The sequence below is a fragment of the Coregonus lavaretus genome (genome assembly GCF_964263955.1).
Source record: "Coregonus lavaretus genome assembly, chromosome: 13".
In the NCBI taxonomy this organism is placed as follows: Eukaryota; Metazoa; Chordata; class Actinopteri; order Salmoniformes; family Salmonidae; genus Coregonus; species Coregonus lavaretus.
In genome coordinates, this window is record NC_140000.1 from 15,861,928 (window position 1) to 15,878,541 (window position 16,614).

Sequence of the window (16,614 nt, forward strand, 5' to 3'; positions counted from 1 at the left end):
GCTGGTAAAATAGCCCTTACACAGCCTGGAGGTGTGTTGGGTCATTGTCCTGTTGAAAAACAAATGATAGTCCCACTAAGCCCAAACCAGATGGGATGGCGTATCGCTGCAGAATGCTGTGGTAGCCATGCTGGTTAAGTGTGCCTTGAATTCTAAATAAATCACAGAGTGTGACCAGCAAAGCACCCCCACACCATAACACCTCCTCCTCCATGCTTTACGGTGGGAACTACACATGTGGAGATCATCCGTTCACCCACACGCGTCTCACAAAGACACGGTGGTTTGAACCAAAAATCTCCAATTTGGACTCCAGACCAAAGGACACATTTCCACCGGTCTAATGTCCATTGCTCGTGTTTCTTGGCCCAAGCAGGTCTCTTATTATTATTGGTGTCCTTTAGTAGTGGTTTCTTTGCAGCAATTCGACCATGAAGGCCTGATTCACACAGTCCCCTCTGAACAGTTGATGGTGAGATGTGTCTGTTACTTGAACTCTGTGAAGCATTTATTTGGACTGCAATTTCTGAGGCTGGTAACTCTGCTGCAGAGGTAACTCTGGGTCTTCCATTCCTGTGGTGGTCCTCATGAGAGCCAGTTTCATCATAGGGCTTGATGGGTTTTGCGACTGCACTTGAAGAAACTTTCAAAGTTCTTGAATTGTTCCGTATTGACTGACCTTCATGTCTTAAAAGTAATGATGGACTGTCGTTTCTCTTTGCTTATTTGAGCTGTTCTTGCCATAATATGGACTTGGTCTTTTACCAAATAGGGCTATCTTCTGTATAACCACCCCTACCTTGTCACAACACAGCTGATTGTCTCAAACGCATTAAGAAGGAAAGGAATTCCACAGATTAACTTTTAAGAAGGCACAGCTGTTAATTGAAATGCATGCCAGGTGACTACCTCATGAAGCTGGTTGAGAGAATGCCAAGAGTGTGCAAAGCTGTCATCAAGGCAAAGGTTGGCTATTTGAAGAATCTCAGACTGCTGGCATTTACACGGCTGTCAGCCCACATTTACCACTAAGGCCTGACCCAGGTCTCCCAGCCCCAACATATACGTACACACACACACACACACATATTGTGTTATGTAAGTTGAATGGTAAAACACACTTTTGGTTTAAAGATTAACGTACATTTTTAGCACCATTCAGTTATACTTCAAGCTCTACATATCCTTTCAGCCGGTCTTATTTTTTTGATAAAGTTGGCTTAGTATCGGTAATATCAGGTGATTTATGGGTTAGATATGTGTACCACCCAACAGCACATTGTCACAGCTGTATTTTATACATGGCCAATTGGCCATCAGATCTGTCCTGCAAGCCCTGGAGACGGTCACCTTGTCACCGGCCATTACTCATGGAGACATGATTGACTGGGGTGGCTTGTATCCGGCACTGCTACACACACAAACACACAAACTATAAATGTATTTGTGCAGCATCAGTACCCTAATGGTGATGATGTTAATGGACATGACTTAATCAGACAGCCCATAACGCTCTCTCTCTCACACACACACAGTCTCTCACACCCCAGTAAAGAGCTGTGAAATGTGGTCAGTAATAAATGCATTGGCTGCTGGGCTGTGTTGACATGTGGAGTGATAACAATGACATCCATACTTAACATTAAACCCACATTAAATATGGCTGCCGCTCTGCAACTGCTGTTTCCATTTCGATGCTGCGTTCTTTTCCAATGGCCTCTGGTTTTCAACAGAACAACATATGATTGTGAATGATAATCATGGGAGGATTGTTATGCTGAGTAATGTAATGAGAGGAGTTGGCTATGTCAGAGTGAGTGGATCCTTGTTTACATACATACACACATACATTATTATAGATCAATATGGAGGCAACTGTTAAATTACCTTCATTAAGCATCCTTCTACCTGTTAACTGACCAATTGGTATTCATCCTCCATCTCTTGCACAAGCTCATCTTCTCTCTCCCCTCTCTCTCTCTCTCTCTGTCTAGCTCTATCTCTCTCTCTGTCTATCTCTATCTCTCTCTCCGTCTATCTCTATCTCTCTCTCTCCCCCTCTGTTTCATTCTCTCTCATATTATTTCTCAATTTCCTCTCCTCTGCAGATGACCTATAATAGCTTGAACTCCTCTGCATGCTGTATAACCACCTTATATCATATAACATCTTTCATACCGCTAACGTTAAAGCTTTATACACCCAAACACACACACACATACATACACTCACACATACAGTGCCTTCGGAAAGGACTCAGACCCCTTGACTTTTTCCACATTCTGTTATGTTACAATCTTATTCTAAAATGGATTAAATAAATAGAAATCCTCAGCAATCTACACACAATACCTCATAATGACAAAGTGAAAACAGGTTTTTAGTATTAGGACCCTTTGCTATGACACTCGCAATTGAGCTCAGGTTCATCCTGTTTCCATTAATCATCCTTGAGATGTTTCTACAACTTGATTGGAGTCCACCTGTGGTAAAAAAGGCACACACCTGTCTATATAATGTCCCAAAGTTGACAGTGCATGTCGGAGCAAAAACCAAGCCATGACGTCGAAGTAATTGTCCGTAGAGCTCCGAGACAGGATTGTGTCGAGGCACAGATCTGGGGAAGGGTACCAAAAAATGTCTGCAGCAATGAAGGTCCCCAAGAACACAGTGGCCTCCATCATTCTTAAATGGAAGAAGTTTGGAACCACCAAGACTCTTCCTAGAGCTGGCCGCCCGGCCAAACTGAGCAATCGGGGGAGAAGGGCCTTGGTCAGGGAGGTGACCAAGAACCCGATGGTCACTCTGACAGAGCTCTAGAGTTCCTCTGTGGAGATGGGAGAACCTTCCAGAAGGACAACCATCTTTGCAGCACTCCACCAATCAGGCCTTTATGGTAGAGTGGCCAGGTGGAAGCCACTCCTCAGTAAAAGGCACATGACAGCCCACTTGGAGTTTGCCAAAAGGCATGTGAAGACTCTCAGACTATGAGAAACAAGATTCTCTGGTCTGATGAAACCAAGATTGAACTCTTTGGCCTGAATGCAAAGCGTCACGTTTTTCAGCAGCAGGGACTGGGAGACTAGTCAGGATCGAGGAAAAGATGAACGGAGCAAAGTACAGAAAACCTGCTCCAGAGCGCTGAGGACCACAGACTGGGGCGAAGGTTCACCTTCCATCAGGACAACAACCCTAAGCTCACAGCCAAGACAACGCATGAGTGGCTTCGGTACAAGTCTCTGAATGTCCTTGAGTGGCACAGCCAGAGCCCGGACTTGAACCCGATCAAACATCTCTGGAGAGACCTGAAAATTGCTGTGCAGCAACGCTCCCCATCCAACCTGACAGAGCTTGAGAGGATCTGCAGAGAAGAATGGGAGAAACTCCCCAAATACAGGTGTGCCAAGCTTGTAGCGTCATACCCAAGAAGACTTGATGCTGTAATCGCTGCCAAAGGTGCTTCAAGAAAGTACTTAGTAAAGGGTCTGAATACTTATGTAAATGTTATTTTTTAAATTGTAATAAATTAGGAAACATTTCTAAAAACCTGTTTTTGCTTTGTCATTATGGGGTGTTGTGTGTAGATTGAGGAAAACAAAACAATTTAATATATTTTAGAATAAGGCTGTAATGTAACAAAATGTGGAAAAAGTCAAGGTGTCTGAATACTTTCCCCACACACACACATACCCAAACACGCACACACATACACCCAAACACGCACACACATACACCCAAACACGCACACACATACACCCAAACACGCACACACATACACACACAGACACCCAAACATACACACATACACCCAAACACACACACACTCAAATGTTATTTGACATTAGAAGTTAATGAAGCACATAGTTGTGTGCACTTATGTCCTTGTCTCATGTGGTAACACTTACCCATTAGAGCCGCTGAGCCACGCATGGAAGCCATTTTGGCTGTGCGTTGTCTTAGCTCAGCAAATACTGTATGGCCCAAAATCTGGGAATCATTTTGTGATAAGAGGGTGTTTTGTTTGTTCCAGTCGGTGGGCTGGCATGGTCCAAGGGCAAGGCTCCTCTAATCTGTTACCCCAGTTTTACCCCTACAACAACCCCAGAGAAAACAAACAGGCCTATTCTGTGGTATTATTGATGCTTATGATGCAGTGGCTTTTGATCGATGTGTGCCATTTATTCTGTGTATTGATTTGCATGTGCTAGCTAGAGAATATACTGTGTGTGTGTGTTATCATTAACGTGTGTGTGTGTGTGCTGATGATATATGTTATGTCTGCATAGATGAAGTGTATCAGTGTTAGTGTGGGGAGCATTGGAGTTGTTACTATGGTCAGCGCAGGGTTATGAGTAAATCAATAAGCAGTAAAAACGTACATATATTACAGACTCCCCATAGACTCCTTTAATACCCCTGAGTTTTTACTGGCAGTGGCCACATCTTAAACATGTCCAATAGTATTTATCTGTTTTAGCATAACTTTGCAGCGGCTACAGATGGTTTATTAGGGTGCAGGGAGAGGTAGAAAAGCATTGAATGAATGTCAGCTGTTACCTTAAACATGGACTCCTTTTTACGGACTTTTAAAGGATTGTCCTTGCTCATGTGGTGTTTTGGACCTATCAGAAGTCACTTGATTTGGGAGTAATAGTCGGCAACTAGATATGAAAATGATATAACGTTTCAATTTCCTCTATTAAATAGCCTAGGATCTTTTATAAACGTAGCTGCTGCTTTCTTTTTGTCTGTTTCCTAAATGTTATAATCTGTCTCCCCAAGTTTCTGTTACATGTACAGTAGGTCTAACCTGGTTGTTGTGTGTGTTGTCCAGTTACTACAGCCTGGATGACATCAGCCACGAGACCGTTAACAAGTACCTGTCCAACCTGGTGGAGAGGAGTCTCCGAGACCTGGAGTGTTCCTACTGTATGGAGATAGGAGAGGTAGGGGAGTGTGTGCATTTGTGTGTGTAATTGTGTTTGTGTGTGTATGACCTGTATGTCTGTGCACATGTATTCATTTTAATGTATTTGCCTGTAGTAATCAGGCAGTGTGAAGTTATAAAGCACACAGGTACATACCGAGGGAACCATTGTGGTTTGTGTTGATAGATTTAACATGAATCAGTACGGTTGACCATGTCTTCCCTCCTGTCCTTTCTCCTCCCGTCTTCCTCCCTGTCTCCTCTTTTCCTCCCTGTTTCCTCTCCTCTCCTATGTCTCCTCTCCTACTGTCTCCCTCCCTCCAGGATGATTGCACAATTGAGCCCCTGACGTACGGTCGTATCTCCTCCTACTACTACCTGAAGCACCAGACAGTCAGGATGTTCAAGGAGAGGCTGAGGGCTGAGCTGCCCATCCAGGACATCCTCTCTGTCCTCACGGTATGTCTGACTGACTGCTCGTAATGACCACAGAACATGATGACATTGCCTTATCTTCATCAGGGTATCTGTCACCTCCACTATATACTGGACTGGACTGTACTGGACTAGACTACTGGACTAGACTGTACTGGACTGGACTAGACTGTACTGGACTAGACTACTGGACTAGACTACTGGACTAGACTACTGGACTAGACTGTACTGGACTGGACTAGACTGTACTGGACTAGACTACTGGACTAGACTGTACTGGACTAGACTGTACTGGACTAGACTACTGGACTAGACTACTGGACTAGACTGGACTAGACTACTGGACTAGACTGTACTGGACTAGACTACTGGACTAGACTACTGGACTGGACTAGACTAGACTGTACTAGACTGGACTGGACTATACTAGACTGTACTGGACTGAACTAGACTGTACTCCATCATCAGCGGTGGGACTACAGCCATTGATTTGCATTCCGTTTTTGAAATGTTGGAGTGTGTAGTTGAATCTAATAGTCTATCAGGCATTGTGCAGGCCGACGCTATTTGTTTACCATACTACTGTGGTTCTACATGTACTTCTCCCATTGTGTTCACATTGAGTGAGAGGGGGATAGACTACTGGACAGGAGGATAGCTAGATGACCATGAGGTCAGGGTCTCAGTTCTGTCAAATAAACACCTCTTTATCTGGGCCTCATTAACTCCCCTCATCACTCCTGGGTCTCTATGTCTTTGTTCTCCTCCACTGGTTTTCTTCTCTCTTCTTCCCAGTTAATAGTGAGTACCTATTCCTCCTCTCCCTCTGTTCCCAGTTTTAGTCTGTTATTCCTAGTGAGGCTGCTGATTGGTTGCTGCTAATTGGTGGGATCATTAGGACACAAAGTGGTTTCACACCTCCGTGGGGGTCACCCGGCGACATCACAGCTGTGTCCGATAACCCGTCGTGCCCCCTCCACCCCCCCATGATGGGTCTCACCCAGACATTTAGACGAGGGGGAGGGTGAAGGATCAAAGGTTAGATAGGAAGTGTTGGGAAAGAAATGTGTTGAAAATGCAGAAAATATTGAGAAATGTTCTTCCCCTCTTTTGCACCTACAATGCCCCCAGCCAGCCCCTACACCCCCCCGTCCCTTGTCCACTCCCCCTAGCAAGATCCCTCCCCGCCACCGTCCCTTGTCCACTCCCCCCCCAGCCAGACCCCTCCCCCCTGTTGAACACAAAGGACCTGAAGCTCTACTATTTCCTCTTCTTAAAGTTCACAAGTGACCTACTACGTTCACCACACACACACACTGACAGAGTATGTGAAAAAAGTATGTTGCTCTTTCTCTCCTGCTCTTTCCAACCTTTCCCTCCCGAATTCCATCCCTCCCTGTCTGTAAATGTCACTAAAGAGAAAGTCTGTGGGAGAGATGGATGTAGGGAGGGAGGCAGGGATGGATTGCTGGATGGAGTGAGTGAGTAGGGGAGTTAGCAGTTAGTGTGTTATGAGGATCTCTGTATAAAGATATATTGTCTTTATCTCCTGCACATCTGCATGCAGACACTAAACCACTGCCATATCAATCATTTTATTCCCCTTTTTTCCCCTCATCATTCCCTCTGTTCCTCAATCCCCCTCTTTTCTAACACTGCATCTCTCTGGTGACGGATGGAACCTTAACAGTCCAGAGCAGGGTAGGCCCAATGATAAATGTCTCCGCTGGTCCTCTGTTGATGGAAGTACGTTAGCGAAACGTAACGTACTGCAGTGAATTAGAGAAACACAGAAAAAGAGCCATGCGTGTCCATGCATCTCTGTCTCCCCTGAAACCCCACAAACAAGCCTCCACACAGAACACACCGTCAGCACTAAACACAGCCCGATTGATAGCGCATCATTGTTTTATATAGCCTATACATATCTTATGAGGAGTGAGGAATAGAGATGTGGGTAGACATTTAGACAGTTTAGCACACACTCTAACCATATGAAAGGGAACCACCACTGTACATTGTATTAAAAAATAAAACTTTACATTGTGGAAAATTGCTGTGTAGTTGCTGACTTTTCGTAGGATTTTATGAGCAGGTGTGGACAGTTATAACTTAAGGTTTCTTCATTCGCTGAGAGGTTTTGCTCTTAAATATATTTTTGGGGAACTGCTCTCTTGGGTGAGGGGAGCCAGTGATCCTGATGCAGCTGTTTTAACAGAGATGACTGAAACAAAGGATTTAACCACAGAACCACAGCAGGGAACTGACTTCCTCCTCGCTGACTTTGATCTCTCTCCTTCCATCTCTCCTATCTCTCTTTCTCTCTATATCCCCCTCCCCTCCCCTCCCCTCCCCTCACCCCACCCCCCTCCCCTCCCTCCTTCCCTCCCTCTCCCCCTCCTTCCCTCCCTCCCTCCCTACCTCCCCTCCCCTCCCCTCACCCCACTCCCCTCCCCTCCCCTCACCCCACTCCCCTCCCTCCTTCCCTTCCCTCCCTCCCTCCCTCCCTCCCTCCTTCCCTCCTTCCCTCCCTCTCCCCCTTCCCTTCCTCACTCTCTTCTTCAGGATGCTGAGGAGTACGGGGAGCTGCCCGTCAGGCACAACGAGGACCAGCTGAACAGTGAGCTGGCTCAGCGTCTCCCCCTGCAGGTCAACCCCCACAGCTACGACAGCGCCCACACCAAGACACACCTGCTGCTGCAGGCCCATTTCAGCCGCGCCCAGCTGCCCTGCTCCGACTACGGCACCGACACCAAGACCGTGCTGGACAACGCCATACGCATCTGTCAGGTTAGTGGCTGGCTGTGTAGGTTTATGTACAGTACCAAACACTACATCCCTCTGGGTTCATCCACCGCCCTGCCCCTTTCTGAACAGTGCACCTCTGAAATACTTCCTCTGTTTTCTTGTGCTTTTGTTCCCATCAAAAAGAACAGCTTTGCTTTCATACATCCCAGAATGGATCCTCTCTCAGCCCTGGGATTCAGACCCTGAGCACATTTCCATGTGTCAGTCAGAGCACCAGTACTCAGTACTTTTGCCTATTTTGCAGTTTATGTTTAATTTGGAAAGTTTTATGGGATAGCCTTTAGAAATGACTGATTCGGCATCGCTAACTGGCTACACAAAGTGGTGGACAGTGCACACGGGCATTCCCATGCGTTCTTGAATATTCTTTACTTTGGATTGAACGAATAGGCTTTGGATTGAATGAATCTGCGCTGGCTTTTTTCTCTAGGGCACTCGGAAACAGCTGCACAGTGAAGCCTATCACTACAACTAGTATTATCTGGGTGATAATTTTTTTCCTGGTCGCACTGGTGCTCCCAAAATAAAATGTCAGATCGCACAACAAATTATCCAGGAGCATGTGCCACCAAATGGTTGCACTTTAGAGCCCTGGGCATAGACATGTCATGGAGGTGCCTTGGAGGGCACTGGTAAACCGAATGCCTGACAGTCTTTTCAAATACTATAAATCAGGGGTGTCAAACTCATTTTAGCTCAGGGGCCACATGGAGGAAAATCTATTCCCAAGTGGGCTGGACTGGTAAAATCATGGTATATATAACTTAAAAACAACAACTTCAGATTGTTTTCTTTGTTTTAATACTATCAACATAAAACATAAAGCTGGAGCCTGAGGACAGTGTGTCCAAAATAGTACAAGCACAACATCACTATTAATCATAAAACACCTGAAGTTTATTTGAAAATTCTAAAGAAAAAGAACACACAAACACACAATGCCTCAGTGATTCACATAACTGTTTCACAGATCACAGAACTATATCAGGGTGTCATTTCTCAGGCAGAAATGTAGATACAAATAATGAAATCCTGTTCCCCAAACAAGTGCAAGAACCACAGAGTCAAGAATAGGTTAAATATACAAATAAAATAAAATCAATTAAAAACAATAGCACATCAACATAAAAACATATAAACATAAAGCTGGAGCCTGAGGACAGTGTGTCCAAAAGCACAACATCACTATTAATCATAAAACACCAAGTTATTTGAAATTCTGAGGACAAACAACACACAAACACACAATGCCTCAGTGATTCACAGAAGTATATCACAGATCACAGAACTATATCAGGGTGTCTCATGCAGCACTTTAAGTGGGGTTGCATAGTTTATTTGACTCCTGATACCTGGCATCTTTTAGCTTTCACCAGTGCATCAATATCAGGCGTCACATCCTGAGTGGCAGCCAACTTCAGGATGTGATTCAAGTGCTTGTGCGTGAGCCTTGAGCGCAGCTTTGTTTTATTCATGACGTTATCCATCTTTAATGACTTGCAACACAAAGCCTCCTGGTGCAAAATACAGTGAAAAGTCCAAAAATCACGTCCTCCATTTGCAGATTGCACTTTCTCTCTGAACTTTGTCACAACGCCTGCGTTTTTCCCGATAATTGAGGGCGCACCATCTGTAGCCAGGCTGACAGCGCGGGACCAGTCCACTCCGACCCTGTCCAGCGCGCCGACGAGTGCAGTGAAAATATCAGCTGCTGTCGTTGTATCTGTCATCGGCACCAACTCCACGAACTCCTCGGTGACGGTCAATGTGTCATCAACTCCGCGGATGAAAATGGCCAGTTGTGCAACATCTGTAATGTCCGTGCTTTCATCAATTGCAACCGAAAACGCAATAAATGACTTTACTTTTTGCTTCAACTGGCTGTCCAAATCCACTGAAAGATCGGAAATCCTGTCTGCAACTGTGTTTCTTGTCAGGCTGATATTTGCAAAAGCCTGGTGCTTTTCACGGCACACAATCTCTGCTGCCTTCATCATGCATGTTTTTACAAATTCACCCTCACTAAATTATTTTGAAGCCACTGCGATTTCATTAGCAATGAGGTAGCTAGCTTTCACTGCAGCGTCACTGATGTCTCGGCTGTGAGTAAACACAGACTGCTGTTTCTTCAGACCCACCAACAGTTCATTCACCTTCTCTCTTCTCCGCTGTCCTTGAAAGTTGTCATATTTGTCGGCATGAAGACTCACATAGTGGCGACGAAGGTTATATTCTTTCAGCACTGCAACATGCTGTGAACACACCAAACATACAGCTTTCCCATTCAATTCCGTGAATAAATAGAAGGATGACAATTTTTCTTGGAACACTCTGCACTCTGCGTCCACTTTTCTCTTTTTTGACAGAGACATATTGGGGCAATGAGGGTGCCAAAGCACATAATGTTAAAAGTAGAAGCCGTAATAAATATCGCGGGCAAAACAAAGTAGCTCATCCGGACTGGCTGCACTTGCTTGACCTATTTGCTCTGCCCCGGTATAAACAGTTTGCTTGCTTAACACAATTGCTATTGCGCCATCCAGTGGACACAATTGGAACAGCAGTTTCTTTTATTGAAAAATTGCAGCTCATTTTTATACTTTACAAAATCATCTCGCGGGCCGGATTAAACCCGTTTGCGGGCCTGATCCGGCCCGCGGGCCGGACGTTTGACACCCCTGATATAAATGATCATTGTTAACTTGTATTCAAACTATTTCCATTTCAGTGTGATAATTGATCTGGACATTTTTTGACCGTCTTTGATAAATGATGCCTTTTTAAAAGACAAATACTGTATCTCTTTTGGGTCTCTGGCTTCTTTGCATGAAAGTGTTGAGGGAGATGAGGACCACAGTCAGGTTTGACCACAGAACAACCTGGCGGTGAAACCCCACCTCACGGGGACAGCACGGCTTTAACACGACAGACTGCACTGTCTGCCACTAACCTAACCACCACCCACACACTTACTGCTGATAGTTCCAGTACACACACACACTCTAAGAATACACACACACATAATGTGGATCCTGACCGGCAGTAGACCCTGTCACTCAGGAGGCTGTTGAGGTGTGGAGATTAGTTGTAGCTCCTCTTAAAAAGAGCTTTCTCAGGGATTGCCCCTAACAACCAGGCCTGTCCACCAAGTGCCCTGGCCACCAGATCCCAGGTCTGCTGGTGATTGGCCATGCCTGGGAGAGATTGGGTCCATGTCTGGCTGTAGGATCTGGATCTGGATCTGTAAGCCATTGTTTCTGCCTTTGTATGTGTGGGGGATGATCTACGAAGCGCTGACTGTGTGTGTGTCTGGTAGTGATTGTCAATTGCTCGTCCATGTGGTTACTTTTCTGGCTTCCTGCTGTGCCAGGCTAACAGAGCTTTTCTCCTCCTCGTGTGGCGAGGGTATCGTATTCATTAGAGCAAAACGTTTTGCAACGGAAAATGAAATCAAGCGTCTCTTTTTGGACTGATGTTTCAGTCCGTTTTCTTCCGTTTGGTGCCTAATGTATATGGCCCAGCTAACGGGACTCCAGTGACATCAGCCGTAGTTCTGTCATCATCCATTTGCTTCTTCAGCTTCTGTGAAATGTTAATCAGTACTACTTTAATTTGTACTGCATTAGCATTTTGATTAACTCTGCCGGGGCTTCGGCCTGTGCACTCAAGGTTCTCTTTAGTCATAGTTATTGCCGGGGAATTACTTTCTGATTAATTGAGTTTGTTAGAATGCAGCGGAGCTCAGCAAACTCTAACCTTACGAGGGAGGGAGGGAGCAGGTTAGCATTTTTCGTCATGAAGCTCTGCAGAGTGGTCACTAGCTGGCACAGCCACAAAGTCATAAAATATGATTTTAAACCTAACCCTAACCACACTGCTAACCCTAATGCCTAACCCTAACCTGAAATTAACACCAAAAAGCAACACCAAAAAGCAATATAGCCAATTTGTACTTTTCAGCTGTTTAGCATATGTGCATGAATGTGTAAAGACATGCTGAATTTGAGTGTGCAAAATGGGCTCAATTGTAATGTAACTCAGTGTGAGTAAATCTCACACTGATGTCAGTGGGGGATTTTATATAGTTATATAAATGCACACATTTTTCAACTAAAGTAGTTCCTGTATGTCTGTCTATCTGTCTGTGCACGTGTGTTGGTGGGTGCGTCTCTACAGGCCATGCTGGACGTAGCAGCCAACGAGGGCTGGCTGGTGACTGCTCTCAGCATCTGTAACCTGGTGCAGATGATCGTTCAGGGCAGGTGGCTCAATGACTCCTCTATACTGACCCTACCTACCATAGAGCAGCAACACCTCTACCTGTTCAGGTAAACGACATTACACACACACACACACACACACACACACACACACACACACACACACACACACACGATGAGAATGGTGCTAGGACTCTCTAATTAACACTATGACATGGACCATTTTATAATCCACAGACACTATCAAACTCTGCAAACATTATTGTCATCAAGCAGCATCAGTTACATTCTGCTAACCTCAGGGCTGCTTGCGCGCGCACACACACTAACACACACACACACACAGAGAGAGAGGAAATTCAAGAGTGAGTGTCCAAAGCAATCTTAATTATTTTTACATACACACCATGTGGATTTGAGACGCTGCTTCCTGCAGTGAAGAATCATTTTGTGAAAACTCAATAAATATGGTAAGGAGAAAGGGATAGAGGGATGAGAGAGGACTGAGGTTCCAGTGGCGATGAGACAGCAGGAAGTGTGGTTAGGATTTAAAATCACATGACTAGATCTGCCCCCTGTTGTTCCCCGCAGCAGGTGGAGCTCCAAGGGAGGGAGGGGCGGAGCCAGGGGCTTCCACGGACCAATAGAAGGGCTCCCTGAGCTGATTGCCACCTGCGAGGGGCGGGAGAACACCTTCGCTGCCATCGTGGGGGAGGCGCTTCAGCCCCATCAGATCTCCCAGGTAACAACCTTCTAACATTCTGCATTCCTTCACCTCACCTCACCGTTAAAGTGTCTCTTTCCTATAGAAATAGAGGGTTTCTAGGGGTACATATACGCTTCACCATGGACCCTCCCGTCTCCATTGTCCTTCCAAGGTGTCGGCCTCATCTCTCTATTCATGTAACGTTCTCACATTCGCTACCAGAGCACTACCAAACAACATATACACACACTCTACCAACGTCAGCCCACACACACACAGACACACACACACACACACACACAGTGAGAAGCATCAGTCTGTCCCGGTGGTCCAAGGTACCTCCAGGATCTCCTATTACGATCCAATGAGAGGGTTTACAGCACCAATCTAAGTGCTAATTGCAGCTGTAATGAGAACGTCCAGGCGCCACTGCCAGCCCAGCGGCCTTACCCAATCAGTGTCCCCGCTCCCCCTTCACCCAGCCCCCCCCCCCCCCCCCCCCCATGGTGTTGCGGCCTGGCTAATTAAATAACTAGATGCGTGGCAGTGTCCCAGTCTGATTCTACGGGGGACAGTAATCCTTACATAAATAGCTTTTGTTGGGTGAGTCTGAGAGGCTTTTCTCATTCTCCCATCCCAGTCCCTGACACTGACAGGGTCTTCAGGAGGAAAACACACATTCACACACCTATCACCCATACTCTCTCTCTATCTCTACCTTCCTCTATCTCGCTTGCTCTCTATCCCCTTTTGGAATTGTGTTTTCTTCTCCATTCGAGTCAGATGTTAAAGTCACCATGACAAAGCTTTAAGAGGCACCTAAGACCATGGGAATTATGTGTGTTTGAATGAATCAAGCTTTCATCAAACGCTCTAGTCTTAGCAGATAGATATGTCCATCTTATACAAGGCTCTCACTTAAGTCTGACTCTCTCTCTCCCCCACACTCTCTCCCTCCTCTTTTCTCTCTCTCTGCACTCCGGTCTGACACATTTCCTTGTCTCTCTCTCCCTCTCTCATTTCTCTGCACCCCTCTCTGTTTCTCTCTTATTATCCCCCATCCCTTCCTTTGCCCTCCTTCCTCTCCTCTCCCCTCCCCTCCTCCAGGCCTGGTCATTCCTCAGCCATCTGCCGGTGATGGAGGTGCGTCTGAGTGTGAAGGGTTGGTGGGAGGGGTGTGGGGAGCAGACAGAGCGCCCCCTCCCTGCGGCCGGGGGGAAGCTCAGGGACGACAAAAGCTGGCTGGATGTCCACGCTGACCAGGAGTACGTCCTGCAAGTCTCACTGCAGCGCATCAACACCGGCCAGCAGAGGGTACGTACACACACTCATGCTCACACATGTATAAAGGAGCTCACACACATTATTGACGTTAGTTATGATTGACTGCTGATAAGTTGATTTGTCATCATGTTTTCCAGAGGAAGCAGGACAGTAAGGCCCAGGCCCCCAGGTTCCCTAAGAATAAGGATGAGGGCTGGTTCCTGGTTCTAGGAGAGGTGGAGCGCAGAGAGCTACTGGCCGTCAAACGCATTGGATACTGCCGACACCGCAGCACCGTTTCCCTGGCCTTCTACACCCCCGAGAAGACCGGAAAGTACGTACGGGAATGTTAAAAATAATTGGTTCAACAAATATTTTCTTTGGGGTCTAGGCCCGGTTAGTTTAGGCATTTTGGGACAGCTGCCGGTGTGAAAGGGGTTTTATTATAACATTTGATTCATTGATATTTATCCCACCACAAACTCTTACTTCCCCTGGTAACCCTCTACTCCCCCTCCAGGTGTATCTACACGCTATACTTGATGAGTGACAGTTACCTGGGTCTGGACCAGCAGTATGACCTCCACCTCAACGTGACCCCTGCCTGCATCGCTGCCCAGGTCAACAGTGAAGTCACTGAGGCCATGGGAGGCATGTCCTTCAAGTGATATGTCAACATGATGACATCATCATGAGTTACATGATGACAATGAAAAAAATGAGGAGACAATGGCCATGTGTGTCTTTAGACACCAATGTTCGGGACATTTACACGGATGATGTGATGGTGGTGATTGTGTGACTGGAGGTTAGCCTTAAAGCAGGGATGTCAAACTCATTCCATGGAGGGCCTAGTGTTTGAGGGAGGGAGGGAGGGAGGATACAGGGTTAAGTACTAGTTAGAGTCTGGGGCATGGGCTATGGGAAACTGTGGCCTAATGGGACCATGTACAATGATCGGTCAGTCAAAATAAATACTCATGAAAGACAGGGCTGTCAAGTTACATTAACATTGTGTAATACAATGAATAACTATTTTGTTGCAGTACATAATATCATTCCCCAGTCATATTATGTAAATGATATATCCAGGCATTGGCCTACTCTCCAAATCCACCAACTTTTGAATGGATGGTGAGGAAAATAAAACCAGATAAACGGTGGCTTGTTTTACTCAGTTCATTTAGAGACTGGAGAGTGGTGTGGTATGGTGGGGGAGGGGTGACATATTTCATTGAGACGTTGTTGAGATGAAGACTAACAGTAGTAAGAGAGAGCAGCATAAAGCGTGGTGGTTAATGGCAGGAAAAACGTGGCATCACTGTGTCGAACAGGGAAAAGCTGCTCCCGGAGAGGAGTTTAGTTTATTTAGGCTGGCGGGGTGGAACTGGAATTCTGTGCAGGTGTGTGAAACATGCTTCCCTGTAGTGCTGTGGGGCTACAGTCTGGTGTGCCAAACGGTCACATCTGTTGGATGAAATACAGGCACTGCCCTCCCCCACAATCCTTAGTGTATAGCACAGAATAGCCTCCTCCTTTCCCTCTTCTTCATCTCCTCTTTCTCTGTGGAAGAATCATCTATAGAAGCTGGTCAAACTGCCATAGACAGTCGTACAGGGAACAGAAGAATGTAACCTAAATAAATAGAGAGAAATATGGAAAGGTGTCTCAAATTGTTTTATTGATTAGTATTTTGTAACTGTATTTCTTTCTTTTCTTGGGTGAGCTGACAACTATATTTTAGAACCGAACTTATGAGACAAAATCCAGCTGCTTCTTTGTTCTGATTTTTGGATTGACCAATCAATTGAAGCAGATGTAACTTCTCTCTTGATTGAAAAATATGTTGTTGTTTTTTCTTTAAAATTATTTTTGGTTTTTACAACTTTGAGATAGTGACCTATATATTGTTATGTTATATATTACACTTACTATCAATGCCAAAAAACATATCATGCAAATAATTACTGGTAAACCTCATATAAAAAGCACACCATTTAATCTCAAACTACACTGCATGTCTGGTTGACCACCATGTCCTTTCTATAGTATATAGTCAGTCTGTCACTGGGGCAATTTTCCTCTGCCATGGTTTCATCTGAACATGGAAACCTTATGGTCCTAAAGAACAGCTATCTGTCAATCAGACAGGGGTCAAATAAACATGTCAAACACTTTCAAGTATTTGGTAGTGTTTGTGGTGAGCATAATTTAGACCTCTACTTTCACCCATGCGCTGGACTCACTTTCTTCTC

At 45.5% G+C, this 16,614-nt stretch overlaps 1 protein-coding gene across 1 annotated transcript in view; it reads left to right on the forward strand.

The window, feature by feature from the left end:
- ascc3 (activating signal cointegrator 1 complex subunit 3) overlaps positions 1-16,536 on the forward strand; it is a 138,889-nt gene extending 122,353 nt beyond the window's left edge. Inside the window, exons 36-43 of the mRNA XM_084174465.1 lie at positions 4,835-4,946; positions 5,252-5,386; positions 7,928-8,152; positions 12,347-12,498; positions 12,982-13,132; positions 14,204-14,410; positions 14,518-14,693; positions 14,880-16,536. Coding sequence (XP_084030591.1) covers positions 4,835-4,946; positions 5,252-5,386; positions 7,928-8,152; positions 12,347-12,498; positions 12,982-13,132; positions 14,204-14,410; positions 14,518-14,693; positions 14,880-15,027 — 1,306 coding nt within the window. The 3' untranslated portion in view covers positions 15,028-16,536. The remainder of the gene's footprint in view (positions 1-4,834; positions 4,947-5,251; positions 5,387-7,927; positions 8,153-12,346; positions 12,499-12,981; positions 13,133-14,203; positions 14,411-14,517; positions 14,694-14,879) is intronic.
- The last annotated feature ends 78 nt before the right edge of the window (positions 16,537-16,614 follow it).